Source organism: Cavia porcellus, unplaced genomic scaffold (assembly GCF_034190915.1).
Source record: "Cavia porcellus strain 051 isolate PalLab524CR breed Dunkin Hartley unplaced genomic scaffold, mCavPor4.1 scaffold_13, whole genome shotgun sequence".
Lineage (NCBI taxonomy): Eukaryota > Metazoa > Chordata > Mammalia > Rodentia > Caviidae > Cavia > Cavia porcellus.
Window position 1 is genome coordinate 19,919,512 of NW_026947496.1, and position 18,187 is coordinate 19,937,698.

General features: G+C 39.6%; 1 protein-coding gene across 3 annotated transcripts in view; it reads right to left on the reverse strand.

Annotated features, from left to right (window-relative positions):
* Dtnbp1 (dystrobrevin binding protein 1) overlaps positions 1-18,187 on the reverse strand; it is a 118,662-nt gene that overhangs the window by 76,851 nt on the left and 23,624 nt on the right. For all 3 annotated transcript variants that reach the window (XM_063259906.1, XM_063259904.1, XM_063259905.1), the window contains exons 5-6: positions 15,335-15,467; positions 7,147-7,279 (exon numbers count right to left, since the gene is read on the reverse strand). In XM_063259906.1, coding sequence (XP_063115976.1) covers positions 7,147-7,279; positions 15,335-15,467 — 266 coding nt within the window. The remainder of the gene's footprint in view (positions 1-7,146; positions 7,280-15,334; positions 15,468-18,187) is intronic.

Below are 18,187 nucleotides of genomic sequence, written 5' to 3' on the forward strand. Positions count from 1 at the left end.
TGCCCAGCACCCTGTCTCGAAGGGTTTGTAGGATACAGTGGAGACGGAGACACTGGGAGAACTGCAGGCTCTGGGCTGAGGCAGAGCTGAAGAGTCCTGGATGACCAAGGCAGCTGGAGTATACAGGACACAGCACCGTGGAGGGAAAGCTGCTCTGAGGAAGACTCCCGGAAACCTGCAGTGGGCTCCCCTAGAATATTCAGCAGAGTACTAATGAGGTCCATGCAGAACTCTTCAGGCAGGGGGGAAAACATCCAACAGGACTAGTGAACAGTGCTGGTGCCTCACAGTGCTGCCCCCAATGGCCAAAAGAAACACTCACAATTTCTGGGGCAACAGGAAGAGGACTCTGGGAAGTTTGCAACCATCAGAATCCCTCAGATACCACTTTCAAGAGATAACCACTGCTAGAGCAGGCTGTTCTTACTGTACATTGAGCTTAAACCATTTGAGTGTTTCTCAAGGATGATGAGAACTTTCACCCCCAAAAGTTTCCTAAAGCTGAGTTTGTTTCCTTTGCCCACCATAGGAATCACAGGAATAACAAGCCACAGATACACAGATACAGTTGGGAATGGTCACACTCTTTGTTTACTAAGAGCAACAATATATTTCCTGCAGTGGGAATACTCATCAAATGTGGGACAAAACAGCACACAGCAATTCTCATCTACAGATGCATGGATATCAACATGTAGGACTGATCCAGCTTGCTATGATTCAGAAGTCCACTTAGGGTATCTGAGCCAGGTGTGATGGTGCATGCCTGTAATCTCAGCACTTAGGAAGCTGAGCACTTAGAAGCTGTTGTGACTTCAAGGCCAGCCTGGGGCTCCACAGGGAATTCAAAGTCAGTCTGAACTATATAGTGAGATCTGTCAAAAAACCAAAACCAAACCAACCAAACAAACAAAAAGACACCCTAAAAAACAGGTGATTTGAAGACACTGGCCCCAGTGTAGCTAGATGATTTCCTTCAGTTCGATCTTCTCAACTTAATTAACTGCTGCCCTGCACACCCAAGGCTCTGGTGGGGGCTGCATAAGATGTGTGCAGGAATCCAGCACACCAGAAAACTGGAAGAAATTATTCTTCATCCTCCCAGCTTCCTATCCCATTCTGCTGTTCCACCTAAATTTTCTGGAAAGCATACTATATACAGAGGAACAGTTAGACAGATTACATCTGGATCTGGATCTATATCTAGAGAGAGAATGCCTATATATACATATGTCATATAGCCAATTTTTTCTATCTGCATTATATTTTTCAGAGTTTAAAAAAGTTTAAACTATCCCTAGTTTAGTTTGATAACATCTTCTTAAAAAGGAAGAGTTTATGTTTTTTAGTTCTGGTCAATTTTCTTATATTACTTCTTTATTAAATTCTCTCCCCTTTTTCTCTTTTTAAAGCTCCTATTAATACTACAAGAGTTACAAACATTTTCTTACTACAGGTAGTCTTAGCTTTCTCAGTTCTATTTTGTTGCTGTTTTATTTGGTGGTACTAGGGGAGTGAACCCGGAGTCTTGGCACTGAATCATATTCCTACTCTTTTTCTTTTTTTTTTTTTTTTTGAAACAGTATTTTGTAACATGAGAAGCTGTCCACACTGGACTTGAACCTCTGCCTCAGCCTCCCAGGTTACTTTGTTTTCTCATACAGATGCTTAACAGCAGAAGCTGGGCATTGTGATGCAAGCCCACAATCCTACTGTAGCTACTGGGGAGGCTGTTAAGAGGGTCATGAGTTTGAGACCAGCCTAGGGAACTCAGCAATACTTGTCTCAAAATCAAATTTTAAAAAAGGCTGGGTGTGCAGTTCAGTGACAGAGCACTAGTCTAGCATGCTTCACACTGTGGGTTCAAGTTCCAGAACCTCAACAGGGAGAAAAGTTTAAAGTTTCTTCTGTTTCCCTCAGTCTCTCATTCCTCTGTGGCTTAAATACCATTATTAGTTTATCTTCTATTTATTTTGGTTCCTTTCATTTTGGGAAACTTCTTCAATGGAACAACATTCCTTAGCTGTCCATTCACACTTAAGAGTGAGGCAGTGGGGCTGGGGGTTTAGCTCAGCGGTGTAAGTGCCTGCTTGGCAAATGCGAGGTTGTGAGTTCAATCCCCGGTACCAAAAGAAAAAAAAAAGAGCGAGGCCCTGGGGAGCACATATGCCAGAGTGGGGTTCTCCCAGGAGGGTGCCAGCTGGTACATCAAGGTAACCCTTAGGTGCTCACATCAGCGGGTCAATGCCAGCCACCTCCTCAGGTGAACCCTCCAACCTTCTTCGTGGGGGAGGTAGTTTGGCTGTCAGAGCTCTGGGAACCAGGGAGGAAAGAGGCCCAAAGAGCCTCACTGTTGAACATGTGGCCCTTCACTCAGTCCTTGTACCCACTTGAAATGCATCTAGGATCTTCAGGTCTTGATGCCCCGCCCACGGTGCCCAAGGAGCTGGAGGAGAGTAATCACTGGCTGAGCCAGGATCAGGGGATCAGTACCTCCACAATGGCTTTGCTTTCTGCACTGCTTGTCTTTCACGGGTCCTGGTTCCATGAACCAGAGCCTTTCTGCAATTCCGGGGCAGCTGCAGCCCACTTCCCGAGTCCCGTCCAGAGGCTCCAGGCTACTCGGCTCTTCAGTCCGTCACCACTCACCAGTCCACTTCCATCTTCCAAACTGTTCCTACCACGTCTCACCTACTGCTATTTCCTCTTTCATCTTGGTGGATTTCTGAACAGTAACTTTCAACTTTATCACCACTTTAGTGAGATTCTGCTAATGATATATGACTGCTCAATACACTGTGCTCAATGGAAGTTCTGTATCAAAACTATTTCGATATCATTATCTCAGTTTGATATTTCAGCTGTGTTGTACCCAAATTACCTGTAGAATAACTATCTTAATAATAAGCCATATGACTAAGCAGACTACCTAAGTTGCTTCTGAAAAGTTTCTTTTATAATGATACCTCATCCTTTTATATGCTAAACAGGCAAAGAATTTCAGAATGATTAGTGTATAGGTACATTTTAAATATCTCATACTTGTTATTTCTATTATTTGTATTTAGAGAAGCGAGTTAACTACAATTCAAAATTTCTAGTGATTCTGTGAGCAAGAATGCCTTTTAGGTGACCCTTTAAAAATAAAAATAAAACAAACAAAACACCTCTTTTTGTTAATAACGCCACCAAAAATTCTTACTATTTTATGACAATAGGTCATTTGTAGTCATGCAGGTTGCAAGTGGTAGACAAAAATTCAAGCTTAGGTATTCAAGAACTTTTCATAACAACCCAAATTGTATTTCTATTAATAATTCTGAATTAACATATTCCTGCTGGCTTGAAACACCAGAGGGACATGCATGACTGTTCCAGCATGGATTGTACTACCTCAAGGAACTGTCTCACGCCACCGGATGGAACAGTCATACATGGGTTCAGAGCCACCCAGCAGCAAGACACAGGAATTACAATGGCTCCGTCATGAACATATTAAATCAGTAATAATCATTTTAGGGTGAAAATATGACTTCAATTTAAAATCCATGTCTAATGTCTTACTAGATAAATAAGATATGCTTTGGCATTTCTGGGTATTTATTTTATGAAGACACTATGAATATTAACAAATACCTACATGCGTAATTTTTTTCAGATGGAGTCTCAAAAAGTCAGTGATAATACTAGGCAATTTAAATTTTTTACCCTTAAAATTCAGCACTGAAATTGGTAGGGTTAAAAAACCAAATCATGAGGACAGTCGACATTCATTTCCTGCTCACCTTGAGAAGTAGACCACTTAGAAATGTGGGCCTATCAGAGTGAGACAGTTACTTTTACTCACCTACAGATTTCAAGCTCCTGATTATAAGCCAGTAGTCTTCAACGAGTATACTATTTTCCAGACATATTTCAAAGTAACAGGCATTATCAATAAACCTGTCACAGTTAAGATCATTAAAAAGATCCACTAAGGTAATTTTCATTTTATAGCATATAAATTATAATGCATTAATTAAAATGGATCTAGGTCACTAGGTGACAGTACTGTCATGACATGACAAAATTGTACAGCTCTAAATCCCACTGATTTCATTTCCTTTTTTTTTTTTTTATCGGTACCGGGGATCGAACTCATGACTGCCTGCTTGCAAGGCAGGCGCTTATGCTGCAGAGCTAAATCCCCAGCCCCCTGATTTCATTTCTACCTCATCAAAATCTGAGATTTGGTTGAATGAATTAAAATGTTATATTTTTGTATTCAAGAAGCTAGAAAACACACCTGGCATTAAACAGCGTACCTTATGGATGTTCTTAATAGCTGCACACTGAATAACCTAAGTCACCCAGTGCTGGCTGTGACTGGTAGAGTACTGACTAGGTGCCAGGCGATACTCCAAGGCCCTTACTAACTCCATCACAGGACAATCCTACAGGTATTACTACTGTCCTCAACTTGCAGATGTAAATCATACTCTAGGGTCACAACCTGCACACAAGCTGTCCAACAAACTTCCTTCCAAAATTCTCAGTCTTCCTGTCATGTTCCTCAGAAGCTTGCTGCATAACAAACACACTTCCATTACTTAACTTCAACAGCAGAATATCTGCCTGACTTTTACCTTAAAACTGGAGATTAGCCTAGCCACCTTCTTGCAGGAAAGGTGGAATTTCTGATCTCCCACAGGCTGGTCTGGAAATCCTCTAGGTGACAAGGATCACCCACTCATTCCACAGTCCTTCCATTCTGAATGCTGCCACCCAGCCTCCTGCCATCTCCACGAGCCAAGAAAATTGGCAGAAACCTACTCCAGAAGGACTCACTTGCACACAAACCGTGTGAACAATCTGACCTCGGGCATCCCAAGCTCTTCACAAGCCCGTCTACAGAGAGCCCGCACAGTCCGAGGAACGCAGATCATCAGCCATCCAGAGAGAGTCACGTGGAAAGCCTGTGTCCGGCAATAGCACTGGACTAGATCTCAACTTGGCTACCTAGTGACAGAGGGCAACAGTCTGCTTTTTGTTGTTGATGTTCCTGGACACTGAACCCAGTGCCTCTGCACTGAGCTACTTCCTTAGTTCTCTATTCAATTTTCTGCTTTTCATTTTTTTGAGACAGGGACTCCCTACACAGCCCAGGCTGATATCAAACTTGCAGTGATCTTCCTGCCTCAGCCTCCCCAGTGCTGGGATTACAGACATGTGCCACTATGTCTAGCTTATTTCTAAAGTTTTGAGACACTGTCTCCCTACATCATTAAGTTGTCCAGGCTGGACTTGGACTGGTTATCTTTCTGCCTCAACTCCAGGGTACTGGGATTACAAGCACATACCCCGCTAGTGGTTTGTATTTTAAACTATTGCCCCAGGTGGTTCCTTTTTTTTTTTTTTCATCCCCCAAATCCATTTTATTTCAAGGAGAAAAAGAGAAAAAAGAAAAAAAAAGACTAAAACAAAATTTCAAAACATATCAATCAGGGGGCAACAATGGCACATACACTGCACACTGTCATCCCTAAATCATTCACCCAGAGAATAAGACATCTGCATTCAACTGTCCCAACAATATTAGCACAAATCTTTCTCTTTAGTGAACTCAGAGAAATCAGTGGTAAAACTATCTTAACTATCTTTTGTATACACATACATACAGGTTGTTTCTTTCTGTTTCTCACACTGAAACACTACAATGTTTACATATGTGTCTTATTTCACTAATGAGTAGGTCTCAAGTTGTATCCACGTGCCTGTAAGTCTCCTTTGCCCTTATTTATGGCTGAGTAGTATTCCACTGAATAAAAACACCACATCTTTTTTATCCATTCCTTAGTTGATAGACATTTAGGCTGTTTCCAAGATCTAGCTACTTATTTGGGCTGCTATAAACATGGGTGCACATGTATCACTGTGGTGTGATTCTTTTAATTCTTTCGGGAAGACATCCAGAAGGGGAAGAGCTGGGTTGAATGGAACCTCTAGCCCACCCTAGGTGATTGCTATGGTTCCTTATCAACTCCCCAAGCTGAATATAATTACTGTGTATCACAAAAATATTAACAAAAATTTTTTAAAAGAAAAGATGCACCCCTAAGAATCTGAAGAATTTTTCTCCTAAAACTCTTAGGAAATGCTTCTGACTCACCCTGAAGCATAATTTTAGGAAACTTCTAACAGCAATGTGTAACGTTTTTCACATCCTGTGTGTCAGTGACGAGCCCCTCCTATCCACAACAGCGGCTCAGTCCTCAACTTGGAACTATTCAACGCACTGATAACTCAAAGAGCAGCAGCATGCTCTGTCAACCTCTCCATCTCCGTCCACCAAAACTACCTTCAGCCTCTGTCAGCCTCCAGCACAGCCAGCTGGTCCCATGCCCCCTCACCAGCACCACAGACACACCTGCTATGGTGTCCAAGGCTTCCCAACTTCTAGCCCTGCCAGTGATGGCGGTGGTGGGGCCAGGAGGGCACACTTGGATTAGCTAGTTACTAACCTCAAACTTCTCTTCCATCTCCAGTTCAGGCTGGCCTGGGATAATCACCATTACTACTAATACCCACAGAGCACTAGAATTAGATGACAATCACCCATTCAACCCTCACAACTCCATAAGACCAGTACATTATTATTCTCATGATAAAACAATGACATTGAGGCCAAGAGAGATTAATCTGCCATAAGTCCCATTGCTAGTACATGACAACCCATCCAACCTCTCTCCACAGTGTAGTCGTGCAGACTTGTAATCCCAGCACTTGGGAAGCTGAGGCAGGAGGACTGTTTGGCAATTCAAGGGCAGTCTGAACTACATAGTGAAAACCTGTCTCAAACTAACAGCCCAAAACAAAGGAGCTCAGTCACTTGCCTTTGGGGAAAAACTAGGCACAGGCAGCTAGTCAGAACCTTCACCTTTTGTTCTGCTCCCTCCCACCTTTGTGACAGAGATGCCTATCTCCATCCTTGGCTTTTTACAACTTATCCCTATAAAATGGCCATGGTCAGCCATTTAAAGAAAAGTTCTAGAAATCTCAATAATGAGCTTTACAGGTTGAAACCTCAGTATTTTCTAAAGAATAGAATGTAAAAGCAGTGTGGAAAACTTTGAAGCTGAAAAGGAATACTCCAATTTTTAAACTTACCTCTTACTTTTCTTATAATTCTCTAGGTGCTGGGACTGCACACGTTTGCATCTTTCTAACTCACACTGCCCACACAAATCCTCCAGATGAAGCAGGTGATTTTCTACCTCCTCAAAACTGGCCTCTAGATGAGCTAAAAGTACATAAGACAAAAAGAAGAAACATGTAAAGAATCAGAATTGCTGATCATGAAGAAAGTGTCAAAAAGTCAAAAGTTTAAATCATTGAGATTGTTTTGCATTTGCTTAATAATCTTCATTAAACTTTCCTGAAGTAACATTAAAGGACACTTCAAAACTATTTTTTTCAGTATGTTTCAACTGTTTTCAAAACATACAGGTTATTTTCCAGAATACTTAAAATACTTTATTAACCAGGATGATGAAGAAGTAAACTATTGTGATTAATCTTATATGTATCTTAATGATCCTGTACATCATATGTGAATAAACAATTTTCACACCCTGAGAACCCAGCAAAATATAATTAACACAAATTATACCAACATAATTTAATATTTATGACTTCAAGTACTTCGGCATTTGTCTTGCCTCTGGCATATTGCAGACATAAATCTCTCAGGCACAGGAGCTATGTACAAATACTTGGGAGGCCCGGCTGCCAGGCTTGTCAGTGGATGGGCAGCGCCCCAGTGCTGCCTGCTGGGTGACTCATCTTTCATTACACTACAGAGCTCTACAGGTTTACTGAATATGAAGATCATCTGGCTAAATCCTTCACTGAAAAGACACAAGACCAAAGGCTGGAGAAACTAATTCAGCACCTCACCAAAGCCACAGAGCTAAGACCCAGCTGGGCTCCAAACCCAGTTTCTTCCATTACTATGATTCCCAGAGCACAGGATGCTAAGTGAACAGAAGTCACAGGTGTGGAGGCAAGGACTACATAGAAAAGTTTAGAGGTCAAAGATTTTAGATGGCCTCATGACTATTTACAGGACACCAACTGACACCTACTCATCACAGAGACACAGGTGAGATGACAGACTTGTGTTGGGCGCAGGCGCTCAACATACCATACCCCACCAGGGACTAAGGATCACGCCAGCTTCCGCAATGCGCTACGTCCCTCTTTAAATTAGCCAACCCGTGCGCACCTTGTGCTCACTCCGTATTCACCCTTGCCGACTCTGTGGCAACTCCCGATTGGCCACAGCTGGATATAGTAGCCAGAGCCTGCGTCCCATTCCCGCCCTGCTTCCTCGTGACAGCCTGTGATTGGTCACGGCCAAATATATAAACCAGAGCCCGCGTAAATAAAGCAGCAGTTAACTGTCGCCCACAAGAGCATCTCCTGTCTCACTGGGGGGCTGCACCGGTCAGACTTGGTGTTCATGATGCCTACGGTAGAGGGAAGCAAATGCCAGGGGCAACCTCGCTGGAGAGCAGAAGGCAAGAGCTCACAAGAATGGTATCTAACATTCAGGTTGAGCTCGGCAGGGACAGTTCCCAAGTTGGGAAGTGACAATGAGTCCCTCACCATTAACTTCAAGAACAAGCCCAGAGATGAGTTACAAGTATGAATTTGTTGGGGGAAACATGAAAATACTATTGATATTTTGATCTGTCAGACCCATAGTTTGTTGGCCAACAAAATTTTAATCATTACTGATCAACAAAATTTGTATTGCATTGTAGTGTGTTGTACTGTATTGTATTGTATTGGAGATGGGTTAAGATAGGGTCTCACTATGTAGCCCAGAATGGCCTCCAACTTGTAGTAATCTTTTTGCCTCAGCCTCTGGAGTGCTGGGATTGCAGGCATGCTCTACCATACCCAACACAGATCAACAAAATATTTGGTTTTAAATGACATTTATAAAATTTCATCTTTAAAGAAAACTGGAAATACCCTGGGGAAGGCAGATCTATGACAAGTTGGTTGTGCAGCCCTGTAGTCAGGGGCTTGCTTACCTACAGCAGCTACCACGCGATTCCTCCATTTACATACAATTTCACAGGACTTTCTCAAGTAGCTCTTGTAGCATTGGTTAAGGGAAAAATTTTCAACTTTCATCCTGCAGTGCTAGATAGTAAGATGCAAACTTTGCCTGTTTTTAATTCATCTTTCTTGGATCTAGAAATACAAATTCTGATATCCTAAATTTTGACTCTACTAAGTATCTGGGCTTACAAAAACTCCCTCTTCTATTTGACAGGACCAAAAAGCATAAAGACATGAGTTTTGGAATAAATGAAATTTTTACTGAATAATGCAAATGAGAGGATAAGGAGTTTAGCAATTCTTTTTAAAGACATTTCAGGTGCTCACTTTTATCATACCAATTTATCACTGCAAAAGACTGGGATGTCTGGAAAAAGCTGATCGTCACACAGCTCATAGTTGTTTTGACTCTGTCATTGGGGACACATAAAAAAACTAATATATGAGATTACAGAATGTCTACGTAAAGCACTGAGTAAAAACTTAAATTTTAATCAATGAATAATTATATCTAAGGTTTTAAAAAAAATTTTAAATGGTAAAGAATTTATGCAAAGAAAAAGGCAAAATGGTGTTATACTAATTGCATTTACACATTTAAAAATTTTTATTAAGTAGAAGAATGACTAGGAGAGTTAGCCTGGGAGCTAGTGCAATAGTACCAATACTGAAGGGGCAATACTCTGGTCATTCTGTTGTATCTAGTTTGATAAGGTCTTAAAATGTACAGGCCTATCATAGCTAATAACATTGTTTAAAAGGAGATTTTAGGGCTGAGGAGGTAGCTCAGTGGTACAGCACTTGCCTGGAAAGCACAAGGCCCTGGGTTCAATTCCTGGTACAAATAAATAAATAAATAAATAAAAACAAAAGGAGATATCACTTTGCTTAGTGACACAAAGTAGAGTTACATTCTATACACTTGACCCTGAGTGACCTGGTTCCTTGATACCAAACACACTCTTGCCATTTGGAGAACTGGTCTAAGTTCACAAACCCACAAGAGATGTGATGTGGCATCTCATCTGTGAAAGGGGCTAACAATACACACCTTCCAAAGTTATCAGAAGGATTAAGTGAATTAAAGTACCTAAATTTAGCACTGACAGAAATTAAATAACTATACAAACATGCATACAGAGACAATAAGGATTAGCTAAATTTTATAAAAGTCACTTCAAACTTGTACCCTTGTTGACCAATGTAATGAACACAAGATCTATGGATCACAGTATCAGTAACATTTTCCTTTTTCCTGATACACTCATATACAGTACCTATAAATCTTTTTGTGATGTATCTTCTTAGATTGAAGATCCCCTGGATGTAAGGGGAATTAGATTTCAAATGATTTTTTAAAAGAAAATAAGTAATGGAGTCATAACTACTCTATTTAGATAATTATGTTCTTTTTATGTCTTTAATTTTTATTTGGACAGATGGCAATTTCCATTTAGATTCTGGCACTGTTGGCTGACTACAGAGCTAATGGGGCCAGGAGCTTGAATGAAGTCGATCCTCACGCAGGCCAATTCATTTCTCATGGACTGAATTCTGTTCTACGTACAAACTTTGCTTGGTGTGCCAATCACTGTTGTTAATGACAGGGGAACCAGGTGTGAGTGGTTTAGTACCAACCTGGAATTCTTAATGAAAAGGAAAAAAAAGAAACACCCTTCTGAATAGGCTCACAGGATCCTTTTTTTTCCCCCCTGAATGGCGAATTTGAGGATACCTAGTGTAGTCTGTGGTCACTTAATTATTTTGTCACCAGATTCATATTTATATTCTCCCCTTTAAACAAATTGTAAAGGCTCCCAAGTCTTCTCAGGAGCAAGTTAAACCCCTTAGCTCAGCACTCATGGAGCCTATCACTCTCTGGTCACAGGCACTGTAACAATCCCACCACTGCTGTCCTTCATGCACTCCACTTCTCAGCCAAGCAGACCCACTCGCCATTCCAGGAAGGACCCCCAATCCTGCCTTCCTGCTTCACCTGTTTTTGAAGTGCACCCTTTGCACCCCCATCTGCACCCCTGGGCCTGGGGCTGTGCTAGCCCTGCCTCCAGCACACAGGCTCTCTCCCCACTGTGGGAGCTTCTCTCTGACATCACATGACCATCTGTGTCCTGTCATGTTAGGAATAAGTACAGGACTTAAGGGTAAATACTGTATTTGCACAGTTTTAGGTCTTAATAGCTAGTCTGCTGAATTCCATTAAGAACGACTTGTGGTAAAATGACTCTATTACTCTATAACATAAAAAAAATTTAAGAGTCAATAAATCTATGATTCATGTTCATCTAACTTAAATATTAACAGCTTATGCTAAATTTTGTAAAATAATACAAACATGAGCAGGGAACTTAGAAAACATGATGATACTTTATTAGTAGTGCATTTGTGAAACCAGGCCACATTATCAGTGAGTTAAAGCACTGATAATTTTCCACTTTAACTCTTAAGAAGTTTGAAACCAGTAACAAAATACCGAATTATATTTAAATACAAGTTTTCATCTGCTGGAGAGCGCTGAAGCTGAAGACACATGCAGGGCTGTGGTGTGGCCCAGGCATGATTAAACTGAGAATGAGGAGACAGCTTAAGGACAACATAGGCAACAGCTGAGGCCACCAGGAGACTTTTGGATAGTTTTTCCTTAATTATCATTGTCTGATGCTCTGAGGGAGTACCTGAATCCTTTCCAAGATCCTGTTCAGGTTTCCTCCACTGTCCACTCAACTCCCCGCTTGTTCTGATTAAATACAGGCTGCCTTGCGTCAGTTGGCTGGCCAGCTAGCAGAGTTATGAGCTCTGCTGAGGATTTCAGTCCTCCTGCAGCCCTAAAGATCATGCTGTTTGTCTCATTCCTTTGCGCCTTCGCTGTGCATGTTTGGGGGAATGGGACTCTAGGCACAGACACCGACATTCACCCATTTTATATTAAAATCTTTAAAACTCTTAAATTATTACAACCACATACATATGTATTCCAAGTATTTATACTGAATTTAAACTGGCTGAAAATGTTCCTTTCACAACCTGCACTCACTTCGTATAGGAAAACCAGCATATCTGTGTAAATTTGGTAGCCAACTTAGAATTCATGTACGTTAAACATCAACAGGCCTCCATATACAAACACACCTTTACAAGGACCTCAAGCCACACACTTCGCTCGCTACAACAGCAGCATATGTCTTGGTTTAGTGATCAGTGGAAAAGGTGGGTGGAATTTTACTGTGACAAGCCACTTGGGAATACCTGACAGCTGTGCAGAAAAGTGCTCCACAAATCTTTGTGAGAAGATTGTCCCCAGAGGAAGAACAATTCTGCTTGGAATTTTTCTTTGTGCCATTTGTTTTAAATACCTATTATCTGTAGTGCAGCTAATGATATATGAAGAATGAAAGAGCACACTAAAATTATTTTACACCTAATAAATTATTTTCTAATGAAGTAATTAGCCTCACTGAACAAAGAAATCTTTGGCTATGAACCCATAGGTCACATAAGTAAGCTAATAAAGATCACAAGATTCTTCAAATGCTTACATTACACTTTTAAATACTAAGATAACAAGCACATAGTGGTAATAAGAAAATTTTAATAGAAGCATTAACTTGCAAAAACCATTATGGAACAAATGAGATATATGTAGTAGACTAAAAGATGTGTAAAGAGAGTCAGTGTCCTCTTTAAAGGATCTACTCTCAGAAAGTAACCTGACAATAAGATAATCTAGTTCATCAAATAACAGCTGTGCCAGTTGCCCTATTAGATGTCCTCTTACATTTTGTACTGAAGAATGCAAAATAATGATGTATTAGGCAGGTCAGATCAAAAGGAAGACACAACTCAGTATATATCTGCCATTCTCTGACATCAGTATATTACCTAAGATCTAGAATTTTCTATTTTAGAGGAAGACATGATCATATAAAATAGGTTACACAAAATAAATTAACAGAAAATTGAAAGACAAGCCCTTGATGGTTTAAGCTTCAAGAAAGGAATAGTATTAGATCACCCTCTAGTGGAAATTCAACATAATTCAATAAATACAGTGCTTTCCAAAAATGTTTTCCTAACTTTATTATAAAATGCACACAGTGGTTATTTCAAGAATAAGAAAGTATATAGAATCTGGATAAAAAAGGCTGCATTTCTTCCTTACACATTGTCTTTCAATGCACAGACACCTACACTGTTCACCTCACTATATTTTCATGTTGTGGTTTGCATTCCAAACTGCTCTGTAGCACAAGCTAAACTGTAAAACATCCATCCATCCATACTCCACTGTTACAGAAAATGGCTTTATAAATCTACAAAGGCTAGAGATGCTTACTAGCCTGTCAGCATGCAGATGATTTATACCAGCCCGGTCGACTGAGGAGCTAAGAACAGCACCCGGCCCACAGCAGACATCTGCCCACAGCAGACATACCTGGCACTCTGTTAAGTGCTCTGCATTTGTCTTAGTTACTTTTCTCATCGCTGAGACAAAATACTGAGACTGAGGCAGTAATCATTCATCCTTAATCCCAGCATCACACACTCCAGATCCAGCCAACTCTGAAAAAGCTCCACCTATGACCATATGAGGCTTTGAGGAGACATCTAGACCCAACCCGTAACAGCCTTCGTCACTCATTAATCCTCTAGTTACCTTAGGAGGCAGGTCATTGTCTCAGTGGACTGGTTTCAAGACTCCTGAGGAAACCTAAATCCTTGGATGCTCAAGTCTCTTACATAAAATGGTTCAATATCTGCATATAACCTATACTCATACTCTTATGTACTTTAAATCATCTCTAGATTACTTACATTAACACAATACAAAAATTATGTATACAGATTTTATACTGCATTGGATACAGAATGACAAGGAAAAAAATCTGTACATGTTCAATGCAGGCACAATTTTTATAGTGAATATTTTCTACATGCAGTTGGCTTGAATTTGCACATGATGAACCTGCAGATATAAAAGGCCAGCTGTGCTCTGACCCTCATTTTGCAGATGAGGAAACTAAATCTTGGAGCAGTGAAGGAAATTGAATGGGCCTCAGAACAGGGAATTTTTTTTAATTTTAAAAAGCAAAACAGAAAAAAAGGATAGAAATGATACAGAATTTCAAAAAAGAAAAAAAAGTAGGGAATTAACAGTAGTTAATATACTGCGTATTGTTATCTCAGAACTAGTTGTTCAGGGAAGTGCTGGAATGAAAAACAATCCCAGATCTCTGAGTTCCTAACTTTGTTTCCTAGTTTCTCACATACCTTTATTATTCTTTCTTTCTTAAGTAACAAGACTTATCAGTAAATAAGTATCAGTTAAATAGGCTTTTTTATAAGCTGGATGGATCACATCTATAAAAAAAATCAATATGAACAGATCGGCCATTGTTACTTAACAATTCCTCAGGGGCTAAGTAACCAGGAGACATATTTATTAAGCTACAGGACAGGACAACCAAATGCATCATCAAAAGTCTGAATTGCTCACATAATATAAATCTCTTGCTCTTCAATAAGGACAGACCCTCCCGAGAGTAAGCAGTAAGCAGTTGGGAAAATGGAGCGATTGAGTGGATACCATATCAACTCTGACAAGAGTGTAAAAAATTCAAAATTAAGGTCAGTTACTATTTTTTTAAAGTTGCTTCTATTTTGTATTTTTTTTATTTTTTAAGACTTATAAAATTATGTCCAAGTATTTACATATGTAATTATTTACAGGTGATGACAGGATATTTAGGTTACGGAAAGGAAAATTTTAAATAGCATATGAACTTTTAAAACACTAAATGTTTCCTATCCAAATGTGTTGCAAAACTTATTAAAGCAACACCTTTTGGAACACATCCTACAGCTAGGACACAGTCATGCTCATTTTATTTTCTACACTTATACTTTCAAACTAAAAAACCTAATGTCACAAAGAATCCTGGATCATTTTACCAATAAACAAAAATTGTTTCCTGAGATGAACTGTGATAGAAAACCGTATCTTTCAGAAATATTTCTATACTTTAAAACTACTTCCTGTCTAATCCTTAATCAGACTATAATACTAACTACAATTCACTATTTTCCAAAAAAGCCAGTTAACCAAGAATTTAACGAATTCTTAGAAAGCTCTGAAATTAGACCAAGTCCCGTGGACACTGGTCGCATTCCTAAAAAAGTGATTTATAACTACAAACACCAAACTTACCCAGATTTGCTGTCACAGATTCCAAGTCTGCTATTAAACCTGGAAGCTGCTGCAGCTGCTCCTGCAACTCGATCAGGCTCGTCTTCTTCTTCTCCCAGTGCACAGACAGCATAACCACCTCACTATCCACCAGCTGCAACACAGACCCCAGAGTAAAGAGGGAAAAACCTTAGGTACAAAGGAATGACAGTCAGCAGGATGAGATCTGGGCCTTGTGGTCTTTAAAAATCCTCCACTGAGTACAGAAGTTGCTTTCTTTTTTAGAAAGGAACCAACTAAATATTCAATACAGAAAACCTCAAATTATTGCTTATATCAGTGCATCTTACCCCACAGAACAGTCTGAAAATGACCTCACAAATTATTTCTAAGTATACCCTGCTTTTAAGGAAATCATTCATTAGAAAACCCAAACCTAGAAAAAAACCAAAAAACTACCACTAACAATCAGAGAGAAAATAAAAACAAATCCAATACTTAATTAACAGACAACTATTTACTTTACAAAAGGAATTCTTAGAAAAGTTCTCTAGTACATTTTGAATGTACTTTGATAAATTTACAATTTTTTTTTGGTACCAGAAATCGAACTCAGGAACATTTTTCAAATAAAGATAAATGGCTCTGTGCATTGAAGAATTACTGGAGTTAATGGTTAATTCCAGAAAGAGCAAAGGATTAAGTTAACAAAGGAGGAACTGAGATGTAAAAAGTCATAATAATAGAGTTGAGATACCAGATTAGCCTAAGATAATTCTTTTCCTGAAGACTGAAGAAAATAACAGGCATCAGTTTCTTTCAGACAATTTCGATGTTAACATGATAGGAGAAGAAAGGACCTACATAGAATAAGATGTAGAAGGAGCAGGAAAGGTCAATGACCAAACAATAAATAAGAATTGGGAGAAACAGCCATATCCTAGGTGATAAAAATAAATGTTGCAAAATCCACTGTATAACAGAAGGAAACACATTTGAGTTTTATATTCAAAATCAGTGAGTTCAAAGATAATTAAAAAACAACATATACTTCACAAGACTAGCATTCCTTAAGAGTTAAAATCTGAGCACAACTGACTAAATATCAAGAAAATAGAAATTTAGAGACATGAATACATCAAAATAAGATAGGAAGGGGACTGGGGATTTAGCTCAGCGGCATGAGCGCCTGCCTGGTAAGCGCTAGGTCATGAGTTCAATCCCTGGTACAAAAAAAAAAGGGCGGGGGGAGTTATTTGTATGTGGTGCTAGTGTTTTGTTGCTGTATTTTAATATTGCAGGATTCTACAACTGGAATAAAGACTTCAGCTGTAACATAAATCGTACTGTTCTTCAGACAGCACTGAACGATAAATATACAATCTCAGGTTCAGTCCCAATCTGACCCCATACTTTACAGAGGTTTTTGTTTTTTTTTTAAATTTTATTTATTTATTTATTTTTTTTGAGATAGCGTCTTGCTATGTCTTCAACCTTGTAGGTTCAACCAACCATGGTGCACGGACAGAGCTGAGGCAGGAAGATCTCTGCAAGTTCAAAACCAGCCTACAGAGTGAACTCAAGGCCAGCCTAAACTACAGAAAGAGACTTTGTCTCAAAAAGACCAAAACCAACACAAACTTGTGGGCTCACAGGATCCACCTGCCTTGGCCTCCTGTGTAGCTGGGATCATCCGTGTGTGCACCATCCCAAGCTTCATTGGTATTATGTACCTGCAGGTGCCTAATGTCAATACGTCTTCATAAAAATTTCTGAAAATAGCTTTAAGAATACTGAATGGATATTCAAGTGTTAAAACTTAACAGCTGGGCTGGGGGTTTAGCTCAGTGGTAGAATACTTGCTTAGCAGGGGAGAGGCCCTGGGTTCACAATCCCTGACACTGCAAAATAAATAAATAAAGCAAGCTTGATGATCCTTTCCACAAAACCGAACATTATATTCTGAATATAGAATAAAAGCTACTTTTTATAGGGTTCTTGTGAGGAGACAAAGAACATTTGAGAGTACATTAAAATATTTAGTTTGAAAGAATGAGGTTGTGTAGGCTCTTTAAAATAATTATCAATAGTAATATGATAATCCACATTTTGATTTTTTTGTATGTGCCAGGTCCTGTGCTAAGCAATTTGCACACATTATCTCATTTTAACCACACAGCAACCCTGTAAGCCAACAATATTACCCTTTCCAACTTACAAATGAAAAACAGATTTCACGAAGCTAAATCTCTTTCCGGACCGTAGACCTATATTCAATTTTAACGAATTGGACAATAACCCAATTCCTTTAATTAACATACTGGGAGTTGTGCTACTGGGGCATGTGAAAGGAAGAAAATTGACAATCTAACAAAAGAAAGTATTCTGAAGCTTTACTGTGATCTACTCATTTTATTATTTTGCAATTTTTAATTTAGTGATAAAAAAATCTATCTCTAGAAGTTCAATTTTTTCACCTCTAAGTAAACAGCTCTAAATAAACCTAGTTTCAATACCAGGAAAACAAATTTAAGCAGCACAACAAAGACAGAGTACTTCATTCCTAACTCCCTTTCAGTGCACTGAGGTGAGGAGAAGGCTGCAGCAGGAAGTATCAGCACTTGACACTGGGTAACACTGGCACCTTACTGTGTAAGTTATTTCTGTATCTCAGTTGTCCCCTAAATGTCTACTTGTTAAAGGCCTGGTCCCCACATGGGGGTGCTCCTGGGAGGTGGGGGGAGCTTTAAGAGGTAGGGCTTACTGGCAGGAAGTGAGGTTATGGGTGAGGGGGGTTGCCCTTGAAGAGGCACCTAGCCTTTTTCCCTTCTTTGACACTCTTGCTGGCTTTGCATGAGCTATACCCCCAGTCCT